Source organism: Bombus impatiens, unplaced genomic scaffold, assembly GCF_000188095.3.
Source record: "Bombus impatiens unplaced genomic scaffold, BIMP_2.2 scf_0377, whole genome shotgun sequence".
Taxonomy (NCBI): domain Eukaryota; kingdom Metazoa; phylum Arthropoda; class Insecta; order Hymenoptera; family Apidae; genus Bombus; species Bombus impatiens.
In genome coordinates, this window is record NT_176796.1 from 1194011 (window position 1) to 1207285 (window position 13275).

Consider the following 13275-nt stretch of genomic DNA (forward strand, 5'->3'; position numbering starts at 1 on the left):
CCTCCTGCAGCCGGGAAAGTTTCGTCATTCCGTGCAGAACAGGGAGGGAATCCGCTGCTGATGTTGCTCCGTCGGCGACGCTGTATACCTTGGCAATTGGTCGGCCCTATTCAGAAATCACGCGACACGCCACTTTCTGATAACCTCCGGCACCGAGGTGTAATTAAATTTCCAAGGATTTCGCGAATGAACCTGGACCGTGCGCCCTAGATCGGTACGCTCGCGTAATCCACATTTCCCAGAGACTTTAGAGACGTTTAACGTAAATATTTTATCGCGTTATTTGCTATTCTTTCTTCTTTTCTTTTCTTTTCTTTTTTTTTTTTTTTTTTTTTTTTTTTTTTTTTTTTTTTTTTTTTTTTTTTTTTTTTTTTTTTTTTTTTTTTTTTTTTTTTTTTTTTTTTTTTTTTTTTTTTTTTTTTTTTTTTTTTTTTTTTTTTTTTTTTTTTTTTTTTTTTTTTTTTTTTTTTTTTTTTTTTTTTTTTTTTTTTTTTTTTTTTTTTTTTTTTTTTTTTTTTTTTTTTTTTTTTTTTTTTTTTTTTTTTTTTTTTTTTTTTTTTTTTTTTTTTTTTTTTTTTTTTTTTTTTTTTTTTTTTTTTTTTTTTTTTTTTTTTTTTTTTTTTTTTTTTTTTTTTTTTTTTTTTTTTTTTTTTTTTTTTTTTTTTTTTTTTTTTTTTTTTTTTTTTTTTTTTTTTTTTTTTTTTTTTTTTTTTTTTTTTTTTTTTTTTTTTTTTTTTTTTTTTTTTTTTTTTTTTTTTTTTTTTTTTTTTGATATTTCACGAATCTTTCCGTCGATAAAAACGTATTAGTTAAATAGGAAACGAGTTCGAGGAAATATATAAATATCGAGTAATATGGTACAGAGCGTGGAGCAATTACGTTGGCAAGTTTATAAACCGATATCAGTCCCCAGGCGGCGCGCGTGGAAACAGCTCGGTCGGAAAGAAGTTCGAAGTGACGCGAGAAATCCATGTAATTAGACTGGTGAAACGTATTTAACGGGAGCTTATCCCCGGTTAGTATAAAGTTTCGATTAAAAAAAGTTCCATTAAATCCGCCGGCTAAGATATAGAGGAATTACGAGGAGGGGAGGCTCTTTTAATTTATCATCTGCTTTAAATCCAACGGACGCTGCTTGATAGAAGCGGTCCTTTTTAGCTCCGATTTCCAAGGTTCGGCCAATTGCCAGGATCGGAATTTCACGAGAGCCTCGTACAAACGCGATGATACTTCCTGACCTTGTTCCACGCTATATCCTTCGTCCATCTACGCTTGACCTTCGAATCCATTCGTCATCGTCCTACCTCGTACAAATTATTTACCTCGCTTGAAAATACTTTATATTTTGATACTTTACCTGATCGAACGATTAACCGAGAAATCTCGGACGTCGTAAGATCGTCTAGACGTTGAGACAACGTCGTGACTGCGTTATCAATTTAATCGTCTGTTGGCACGACGTCGAACGATAATCGCGACAGACTAGAATCGCCGGCCCGGTAGCAGTAAAGTGCAACATAACGTGCGTTTGCTCTCGTTTGACGAAGAACAGGGATAAGGGGCGTTGCTATCGAGCCTAACGAGGCTCGATGTCTCAATTTCCGTAAGAACGTGCGCCTCGCAACAGGGGGTGACCAATCCCGAAGGGGAACGCCTGCCTGTCTGACGGCGATACGGAGCTGATAAGGTGCTAAAATAATATACGGCTATGACTTGTTCGGAATCCCTCAGATTCGGATGCATCGTCGTCCCGTTTCTTTCTTTCCTTCGTAATTATTAGCCTCCACTGCTGAGATTATCGCTAAGGGATCGACAAACACGGATGAAAGCTTTGGGGAGAAAGATAGAATCGATGTGTGTATCGCTGTATCGGACACGTGGTAGCTTCTGTAAGTTACGATTAGATTCATTTATTTCCTCGATCAATTTTTATTACGATAATTTTGCTAATCTTACGTTTACTTGTTTTAACAGAAGCAATTGTTATATTAGTTTTGGATCGAAATTTTAATACAACTTTATTTGGATTCTTTCTAGAGTCGTTCTAGAGTCTGTATCTTAATTTTACCAACACTTGGATCGTTTCCTCAAATTATCGTAAATTAACGAGAATCCATTCGGGCAATTTCTTTCCGAGATATTAAAGGGATCAAAGTACAATAATAATTGGTGAATGTAAAGGCGAAGGGAAACGTACAGAGACGATATTTTTCAGTTACAAGGGCAGATTATTAGATCCGTTCGTCCTTGATCGTGTAGTCGCCTCCCTTTCCTCGGGATTGTTTCTTGATGCTATCTCTGACTCTCCAGTTTGTTAGGGGGATTTATTTGATTGAATATCGACTGCTCGGGCACCCGCCTTGGTTATAACGAGTATATCAGCATCGGTCGTATCGCACCCGTCCACGGGGACCACCCCCGTGAATTGCGTTCATGGGGCGGTACGGGTCTTAATCCAAATCAACCGACCGGGGTCTTGGTCACGTTTTTTTCGAAAATAACGTAAGAAAAATGATCGCGGTGAATTTATTCGGAAATCTTGTTCTCTGAGAACAGGTATAATCCGAGATTTTAAATCTTCGAATCTGCAAACCTTCGAATTTTCTTCGAACCTTCGCATTCTTGTGACGCGTGATCGCGAGTTTATAATTTATATCCATTGCCATTTGGCACGGAAAAACGTTCACTGTGTTACGCGGAAGACATTAGATTTAAAGAGATTTACGCAGGGGTGCGCGCATGGCGCATACATAGACTCAAGACTCGCATAATAGAACCCGATTCGAATCTAAATCCCAGCTTACGAGATAAACAGTCTATTAGGGGCTGCAGTAACCCTCGGTGAAACTTCCACCGGCCTATAACGACCAGATCAAAGGTACCGGATCGACGAGGATCCCTCGTGACCATCGTATCCCGATTTATAAACTGCCGGTGTCTTCCCTTCGCGCGACTTCAATTTACCGGAAATTTTATTCCTCCGATCGATTACAATTCCGAGTAATAATATTCGGATCATTTTCGAGGAAATTATTTATCGAATTTTCCATCGACGATTATTAGCAGAAACACGAGTCTAGTCGGACATTAGCGATTCTTATCTGATAATGAAAAAAGTTCGACGTAAAGGGGAACGTCGTTCGAATGGAATTTCGTTCGAATGGAAAGTTTATCAGAAGCTAGTTCGATAAAGGGCGATTAATTATTGGCTACGGATGATACCGTACGCGGCACGCGATCCGTTCGACGATCGACGTCGAAGTATCGCGACTTTCGGTGTTCCCGGCCTTTAGCGATTATCGCGAAAACAATGGCATTCCTACGGAGGCCGCGCGATGGCTTCCGGGGGAAAATCGATGTTGGAAAGCGAGATGAAAAGTTTTAGCGCGTAAACTGTCCGGGATGGACGGGCGAATGGATCTCGCGCAAGATCCGCGTGAAAGAGGCAAAGTGAACGTTTGGCGAAAAATATCGAGCAAGTTCGTTTTAATCGAAGGTATAACGTTTCAAGGAAGATCGTGGAATCGCGTGGGTGATCGTAAATAAAAGGTATTCGTTGGACGATGTCTGCGTTTAATGCTAAGGGTTGTCGTTAAATATCGAAGGAAGACGCGTGGGTGCTGTCAGATTCGAACGTTTCGTATTATAGCGCCCACGATTTCGTAAATTTACAACGTAATTAATCGCAACGTGAATACCAAAGTTACACAACCATTGTCCCGTTTTCAATGGAATTTCTTTCGCGTAAAACGCTTTACGCGTAGGCACCTTAAATTGTTTTCGAAATTACCTTCTCCCTCGTGTACGTTTGAACAACATCGTACGGTATCGAGTACGTCGAGTAACAACGAATTAATCGACGAGTAATTCATTCATCCGGGGACCCAACGTGCAAACTCGGCTGGACCCTCGACTCGCATACTCGCATAAGCACCAATTTTCAGAAGATCTCGCCCACTCAAAACACCATTAAGCTCGAGTTCTAGTTCATTGGTAGCCAGCATCTCCGCTCCTCTCTCTCTCTCTCTCTCTCTCTCTCTCTCTTTCTGTGTGTCTGTCTATAGCACTGTCTGCGTATACGCGAGCACATAACCACTCGCAGAGGGTGGATATGATTGACGAGCCCTTAAACGAAATGGGATTAATGCGCGTGCAAATTTCAAACTCAGCCGACGGGAAGGGAAACGTCGAGCCCGGCTTGCCGATAATCATTATTATTAACGATGGAATTAGTATTCGACGAAGTGCGGACTCGGGAGAACTCAAAGGGAGCTACTTTGCTTTCCGGGCGCCGACATAATGCCGACGAAAACTTCGTAGACAATGGCGAAAAGTTTCGCATCCGTTTTCTTCCGTCGTTTCCAATCGGTCCGTCCAAATGTTTAATTTCCTTCGACGTTCTCCGATCGCGTTGAGCTTTAAAAATAAAGGTGAACGTTAATTTGCCGGTTGAATGGCCAAAAAGAGTGTACATCGGTGGAAGATTAATTTTTAAAAGCGACGCCGCGAAGTTCTTTTGCTCGCCAACTTCCTGCCTCGCCGGAAAATTATTAATCGAGTAATCGGCTAGTCGATCCTTCGCCCAAGCTCCAGTCCCATTCACGCGCGTTTTTACCTGCGATTTTTCCTACCTACCTGGATGTATCTACCCTGGTTCGAGTCAGTGACGCGTGCTTGCCTTGCGAGACAATTCGTGTTATCATCGTCGGTTGGTATTGGAAAAGTAATCGCGAAAATAAGATCACGTGGAAGGAGCGTTGCGAAGGAAACGATTAAAGAGGCAACGACAAAGGTGACCAGTTTCAAGATAAAGAACAGAGCGACTAGTTCGCAAGCAAGTTCGTCAGGATCGTCGTACGTTATACGTTTTAACTAGAAATCGGTCTGCAACGGAATAGATGAATTTGTAAGTTCGTGAAATTCCACGCTTCGAAGAGGCTCGTACGATCGGTTCAAGACGAAAGTGAAAGAACGATTTTTGAGGAATCGCTGTTCGAAATTTTCCGCGCCGTTCATCGATGGATCAAGTTGCCGAGACAAGAAAAACGACAAAGTTGCCGGGAGAGTGGTTCTCCTGGAAATTTCTTGGCCCAATTGCAGCGACGTTCTTCCGTGACTCGAAAAGCTTGTCGGTAGGGAAAAGCAAATAATTTAACGAATCCGGCGACCCTGATATGGAAAACTCATATCGTCGGTTCAAGGTATCGCGCGTATCGATTTCTTTGTAGACAAAAGTCTGCGAGTCGGTTCCAAAGAACATCTCGAAACGGGCGGAATCAGGCCACGTATACAGTAGCCTTGAGCGGAATATCGAAGACGTCGAAGATATTCACCGACTTTTCAATCTTCCACTCTTGGCACACTTCTCGAGGAGTCGATAAAAAAGACAATAGAAAAATAGCGGCCGACAGAGCCGGTTAATCGGTCTACGCCAATCACACGTGCAAGTAGATGCTTGAACCTATTGAAATATCCTTAAATAGTCGAAACAAAATTGGCACGTTCGGATCGAATAAAATGGTCGAAAACGAAATAACTCGCTGTACATATAAATTTGCAGAGTCTCTTGATCGATCTGAAACAAAGCGATTAGCAAACGTTTTTTAAATATTTTTAAATGACTTAAAAACGGCGTGAAAATGGGAGAAAAAAGGAGCAGAGAATAGAAGGGGAGAAAGAGGAAGTGTATAAAACTGTATCGTACGCGAAATAGATTTGTCCAGGGTTACGGAATGAGTTGAGAAATCGTCGCGAGCGCTGAATTTTCTCCCATAAAACGTTCCCCAGGGGATAAGCGAGTAGATCACCCTGTATACGGGGTGGAATCCGTTTCTCGGATTTTACGAGGTCCCGCTCGAGATCTTTCTTTCTCTACTTTCGTCGGTTCTCTCTCTCTCTCTCTCTCTCTCTTTCGCCCTTTAAACCTCCACCTCTCCAATCGCGTTCCTCTCTTTTTCTTTCTATCGTTATTCCACTCCTGTGCTTCCCTCGTCTCGCTTATTCAGACGTTTGACGGAACTTAGAATATAAACGACCCCAAACCAGGCCCTATCGATACGTCAGCTTCAACAGGGGGTAAGGAATGATAGATCGACTTTTTCGACTGGCAGGGTGTAAATATGCGGTCTCTGAAAGACAGCTTGATGAGACGGTTCCTGTTCGACGCCGGAAATCTCTCTCTTTCTCGTTCTCTCTTTCTCTCTCTCTCTCCCTCTGCCTGCCCTCTTGATCCTTTACCTTCGACAGGGAAATCGAACCTTCGAATCGCTCGACTTTTTCGTGAAACTCGGTCCCACGCGAGACTGGAAGAAATCTCTTCGACAGGAAGATCAGAAAAGTTAGAGAATGCAATGTCCCGTGCAACTCTGAGAAACCTCAACTTTAAATTGTCGCGTTATACGTCGACGCTATTCCGTCGCTGGGATTTCATCGGTGCAAATGTTGGATCGAATCAAACTTACGTCTAATTTGCCGCAGGTGAACTTCGGAGACGTTTTCATCCCGGCGAACCTGAAAGCGCCGAAGGCCAGAGTGCTGCCTGAATTCTCGAGGTTGGCGCACGGCCTCCGCAGCGGCAACATCACCATCTTAGATTGCAAAACTATTTACATCCCGAATCTGCATTACGACGGCGCCGGTCCTGACGCTTATTTCTGGGTTGGAAACGGCTCGGAGCCCAACACGTTTGGCATCAAAGTACCGAGCGAGAGACAAAGGTACGTCGTACTTGATCTATTCCATCCGTTCGAACTTTCCTTTAGACTTCGTGCGTTACGAATAAAAAACGAGCATTCGCATTTTACAGCTTGGCGCCATTAAGCGGTTATCAAGGAGCGGACATAGAAATCGTTCTGCCGGCTAACTTGACCGTGCACGACATCGACTGGCTGTCGGTTTGGTGCGTTCAGTTTAAGCACAACTTTGGACACGTTATGATCCCGAAGGACCTCGACGTTCCACCGGCTCTTGGACAGACAAAGATCGCGGTAACTGGAAACGAACTGTTCGCGAACAAACTGAATTTCATTTCTTAGTATTCATGCACCTGTTAAAAAACGAAAGTTACGTTCGTTCAATTGAATCTGACATTTCATTAACGAAATGTATTTTTATCGGGATAGCCGCCTTGGTGGTACGATCCTGTAAGTAACGTAGAGTCTATCAAACAGACGATTTCCACGTGTCAGAAACGATCATCCGTTTTAAATACAAGCGTGGCTCCTATGTAAAAGGCAAAAACTTGCCTTGTTTTTGCAGACAAGCAGCACGCCACCACCGCCGGACAAGGAAACGCCGCCTCTGTCGAAACTCGAGCTGACCAACTGCAAAGAGATAATGGAGGGCCGTGTGCAGGTCCAGTGGGAGATGATAGGAGACGATATCCAGATCAGAGTGTCCGGCCGGATCAACGAGGACCAGTACGTTGCGTTCGGTTTATCCGGTCGCGAAGGAAAGCCCGAGATGATCGGTGGCGACGTGGTCGTGGTCGCTTACGACAACAGAACCGGTAAATTCATCGCGGTCGACTATTATTTGTCGGATTACGCTCAATGCGACGGCAAGAAGGGTGTGTGTCCCGATGAAAGGGTCGGAGGGAAGAACGACGCCGTTCTTGTGCACGGAGAACGAAAGAACGGCGTGACGACAGGTAAGAAATTACTTTTTCAATGATCGCCAAAAGCATTTGTACTTATCGTGGCATTTATATACGTACTAATCAATTAGGACAAAGTGTATTAAATTTATTTATTTCATTTATCGTGGAAGATTACAGCGTGACGTAACGTTCGCGATCAACATTTCAGTTACTTATATGAGACCTATGAGTACAAACGAGCCGGTAAAGGACAGAATGATCCCGAACACGGAGACGAGCGTAATCGCGGCGATAGGACCTCTGAATATGAGAGGAGAAGCCAATGCTCATCACAGTTTCGACAGGACGAACGAGGACATTCGTATTGATTTTACGTCGAGGAACGTGCACGAGTGTACAAATTCCCTCTACAACCTCCCGGACATGTCTGACATCGAACCCTGGCCAGCAGCCGTAATCACCAACGAAACTACCTTCAGCACGAGGATCGGACCCGCTGGTGGCAAAAGAGGATACACGAGGATCACAGGTATCCTTGCTTGTATGCTACGTTCGTTGGATAGCTTTTAAAACGAGCGTTAACGAGAGAACCTTGGGCTATTATTTTTAACAAATCGTTTTATCCCGTATCTTTTTTATACGTTCGTGTCGCGTTGTTCGAATATCGTAATGATCGGCGATTAAAACGTAGGACAACCTGCTTGGGGAATCGCGTGGTACATCAACGACTTGCTGATCCCTGAAATCACAGTGGAGAGAGGACAGACGTACACGTTCATAGTCGAAGGTGGGAACGATCCGGCTAATCCAGCAAGGCGAGTTGAAATTTCAAACTATTATTAGTCCGGTTTGTATTCTGTTTCCTTCATTTCGCCGCTCCTTCGATGTTCGATAATTATAGGAAATTCGTAGCGCCGGCATACGTCGTTCACTGCCATTCGATTACAATTTTCCATAGAATTTTCGAACGTATCGTCGAAGCCATTGTTTTACGAACTGTTTCTTTTCGAAATTACCTGCGAAATGGTAAGTTTCTGCTTCGCGTAGAGTGCAAGAACGCGATTTCTTTCCTGTAGGTACCATCCATTTTATATCACCGACAGTCCAGAGGGTGGATTCGGTCAAAAGACCGAGACAGAGCAAAGGGCACAGAGAGTGTTTGCTGGAGTAAAATACGACACGGACGGATATCCTTATCCCACGGCGGCTGGTCGTTACTGCGAATGGGTTCACAAGACGGTAGACATGAGCGCGGATATGGAAACTTTTGAGAATTTCTTTGAAACCCTTAGACTAGAGTGTGACAAGGGTGAGCCCGCTAAACTCGTTTGGACCGTGGCTGAAGATACTCCGGATTTGGTCTATTATCAGGTACGATTCATAAAGATACAATCGACATCGTATGAACGCGAGATCGACGCTTTTGCCATGATCTTGTCGCGAATAAAGAACGTTATAAGAACGAGAACAATTTGTCTCCGCAGTGTTACACGCACAATAACCTGGGCTGGAAGATAAACGTTGTCAACGACGCACACGCGGCCGTGCCGTTACTGTCGATGGTTACAACGACGTTCGTCGTCGGTATGTTACAATTCATAAGATGAATTAACCCTTAAACATTGCCTAAAACAATACGCGAGGAGTTACGAGCGTACGTGCGATCGCAAGGCTAGATCTGAAACAAAACGAGACGAAGGGAAAGGTAAATTCGGATTCGAAGGAAACTCGCGTAGATAACGACGGTGATAAAACAAAAACAAAAAAAGGCGATTGTTAAAATCTGCTGAACACGATACAAGGTTGTAAGAAAGTACTTAGCTCGTAAGGTTTAATCGTACGTAACAGATTAGCAGAATATTTTTAAGATCTCTATCAGATTCAATATTTCATATTATACTATATATATGTATATGTATATGTATATGTATATTTATATATACACACATATATATATATAATTATATATATTGTATACATACATACATACACGTATTAACACGGCACTTGAGGAGAACGAGATTCGAGGTGATTTTTAACGTTTAAGAATTTAAGAGACTACTTAGGAAAAGGAGAGCGAGAATAATTTCTGACAATAATAATAATTCGGGAGCGGGGTATAAACGTGGATAATTTCTGACAATAACGTGAAACTTGTATTGTTCATCGTGGGTACAGGGAGGGATATTATAATTTATCGAGCAGAATCGATCGGTGTAGATCGATGCGTATATCGGTGATAAACGAAAGAACGGGGAAAGTATCCGTGGTACATGTACAATGTAAATTTTGCACAAAGCTATAGTCGAGTATAATGTAACATTAAAGATCGAGTAGTACTTAAGATATACATTTATAAATGCTGTCGACTTGACAATAATACGTAGGGTAGTAAACGATGAAGGAATCGCTGAAGAAAAAAAAAACGGGGAAATATGTACAAGGTAACGTCAGACATTATGTAATTTAAGGGTGATACAGTTGCAAACTATCCCCTATACGTGTAACAATGCTATAATATGTACATACTATAGAGTGGACCTTCCTAAAACGGAATGAAAGTATAAAATGTGCCTTGGGTACAGATAATGAACTTCTCTAATTACACGAATTAGGAACCACTCGGACAAGAGATACCCTGTAGTACTTAGGAGCTGGTTTCTTGCGCGTTGAACGTATCCGTACGTGGTCAATTCATAGAACCGAATGTTAACGCTGATGTTTCGTTTCGCAAGGATGTATCGAGTGAGACAGTTTAGTCTGTTTTAACTGGGGAATGCAATCGAAATCGATTCACGAAGACGTAACGACAAGCGAACAGGTAGCGCGATACGTGCAAGGAATGAGATGTCGTGCAACCAAGAAATCAGAAAAATACATAATCACTCTAGAAACGTAGAGATTAACGAGGTAGCAAAAAAAGAAAAGAAACGATATATCTCTCCCTCTTTTTAAACGTGAATAATAAAAACTATGCAGTGTCCAGATTCTAAGTAACGGGGTGTCCTCAAAATTGCCAGCAGTCAACAAAATTCTTTGCAATTCCGATTGCTTAACGCACGAAGACCAGCCTGTATTTAATTACATATGCATTCATACCTAACATAAACATTATATATATATATACATACACAAAAACACACACACGCACACACAGATATATATATATATTAAACATACATACATTATGCGAGGTACTACATGCATAAATATGAAAGAAAATTCGGAAATTTACATCGTTTAGCTGTCAACGTTGTCCAGTTTGTATTCGTCCGCGCTTATCAATCGCGATAACCAAAATGACAATGACGATTGGACAAATACCTAGCACAACGGTTTATACCGTTCTGCTCTACCTTCGATTTACGATGGATCAAAAGGATCGGCTCCACTTCGAGCAACACGCGTAAACAAGCAACGAATACGCACGTTGGACATCGTTGCTCGAGCTTTTAAGCGAGATGCGTCAAAGAAACAACAGTGTCAAGTAAGGATACTACGTATTACACGCGTTTGTAAAGTTAATTAAGCGACCATAAGGCGAAACCGAAGATTCGTTTGATCGCCGTGTCGATTGAACGCGTCCGGATTGCGATATTTCCGGCGATGCTCGACGGCGATCCTCCAGAGAATACCACGCGATTCCACATGATTTTCTTCGGGTCTGTACACCTTAGAATAACGCATCCTCGTCGCCATTTTCGTTCTTCTTCCTCGTCTCACTGCTTTTCTTCGTCCCTTCTCCCTTATCGTATCTGTTATTCTTCTTTCTAAGCGAGTCCTTCGAAAGAGCGAGGCGGATCGTAGCATGTAAGCGGATATAAAACTCCTACTTCTGTGAACGACAATAATATAATACCGACTTGCCGGATCGGAAATTCAGAGGGGCTGCTCCGATGAATCCAGCGATTTACGCGCGAGCCGCGAGAGAAAGGAACGTTTCGAAAGACGCCGGACACGACGAAACTCGCTGTCCCCGCGTTTCCCGCTTTTACTCGAGACAATAAACGAGCTGTTGAAACCGTAAGGATCGATCGTTCGTTCGCCAATGTTACTCGGACAATAACGCGATTAATCGCGACCAAAGAGTTCTATATTTTATCGAGGGGATGGTAAAACGTATCCGAACGACGATCGCGACGATCGAAAGCAACGCTGGACGATATTCGTGGATACGGTTTACTGTTCTAAATTTTGAAATTCCGACAATAATCACGCTCGATCCTTTCAAGTACAAACGTCCGATAATGATCGATCGCGTTTGTCGGTTATTAGATCGGACAACGGATACGGTGATTCGTCGAAGGAATGGCCGCGCGAAGAAAACGCTCGGTCGTAGGACAGCAGACGCCATTCGTTAGAAGACAAATATGTATCTGTACGGATCAATTATTCGAGTTGTAAGTGTAGAAAAAGAGAATTTAAACGGCGCACAATTCCGCCGGCATTAAGCTACTAGCTGTAAACGAGTGTACAGAACGAACGAAAGTTTTAGATAGGAATGTAAAGATCTTCTCTTTTTAATAATCTCGTCTCTCCTCTCCTCTCCTCTCCTCTCTTTTTCTCTCTGTCCGTCTCTTTCGTGTATATGTGCACTTTCCACGCGACTATTTCTCTCTCTTTGTCTCTCGTTTTCACTTTGTCCCGTAGAATATTCACGGAGCAGCCCGAGCGACGTCCCTCAAGTTGTTAGCAGTTAAGGAGAGAGAGAATAAAAAAAAAAAAGAAAAAAACGATAGTTTAGAAGTTAAGCGAAAACCTTCTTTTCTCGCCGTATCGAAGTGTAATTTAAAAACCACGTAAGAAGAAAATATGAGAAGAGAATGGAGAATATGTACGAGCGTCGAAGATGATCGTACGGTCGATCGGCCGTCGTTCGGATCGACGAAACGACGTACTTGGTTTCCAGCGTACGACGTTCGAAGCGTGAATTTCGAATCGTTAGCGATTATCTTATAGCAGTTAAACACGTTTACATTTTGTGTCTCTCGTATCGTAGTTCAAATAGCGTTTTACTCGTGTAACTTTCCTTCCACAAGCGTCGATCCTCTCGTCGAGGAGGAAATCGACGAATCCAAGAATCGATTAACTCGAGGAATTTAAGCGAAAAAGAAGAACCTAAGAGACCGATAGAATCTGATTCTATACCGTTAGCGCTCAATTCGTATTCAAGCGCGTTCCTCCCTGTGTAATCCTTTCTTGGCTCATAGTTTCGAAGAACTTCTGTATTTGTTATACCCAGTTTTGTCCCTCTACTATACCCGCTCACATATCCCTACGAACATATCCCTAATGTAAGGCTCGAAAGGTTTCAGACGAAACGTTCTCGATTAGTGTTTTATTGGATGAAAGAAAAGACAACAGCGGACTGTCGTTTGAATTGGAACGTAAGGAAATTGCATGGACATTGTCGAGAGTCCTCGAGATCGGCGTTTGTATCTCTGATTTTTCGCAAATGCCATCTGACGGATATCTCGAACGATCGGATGAAGAAATAAGAAAGGAAAAAACGAACATGGCGGATCGACAGATACCGCTGACAGAAATGCGCGAAGAATCGAGATCGATCGGAATTGATAATGGGAAAGATCGAGCGAGTGGCAAACGAACCGTAGAGATAAGTAAAGAAGAACGTTCGAACTAGCGATTTTAATAGCGTCGATCGATCGAACGGATGT

The 13275-nt window shown here is 42.5% G+C and overlaps 1 protein-coding gene across 5 annotated transcripts in view; it reads left to right on the forward strand.

Annotated features, from left to right (window-relative positions):
- Nucleotides 1-12417, forward strand: part of LOC100742427 (protein Skeletor, isoforms B/C) — a 53595-nt gene extending 41178 nt beyond the window's left edge. For 4 of the 5 annotated variants that reach the window (XM_012386085.3, XM_012386086.3, XM_012386089.3 and 1 more), the window contains exons 5-12: nucleotides 6478-6716; nucleotides 6806-6986; nucleotides 7122-7142; nucleotides 7258-7648; nucleotides 7806-8126; nucleotides 8289-8412; nucleotides 8674-8968; nucleotides 9082-12417. In XM_012386085.3, coding sequence (XP_012241508.1) covers nucleotides 6478-6716; nucleotides 6806-6986; nucleotides 7122-7142; nucleotides 7258-7648; nucleotides 7806-8126; nucleotides 8289-8412; nucleotides 8674-8968; nucleotides 9082-9204 — 1695 coding nt within the window. In that variant the 3' untranslated portion in view covers nucleotides 9205-12417. The remainder of the gene's footprint in view (nucleotides 1-6477; nucleotides 6717-6805; nucleotides 6987-7121; nucleotides 7143-7257; nucleotides 7649-7805; nucleotides 8127-8288; nucleotides 8413-8673; nucleotides 8969-9081) is intronic. The other variant, XM_003489787.4, reaches the window with a different exon arrangement.
- Nucleotides 12418-13275: the final 858 nt, after the last annotated feature.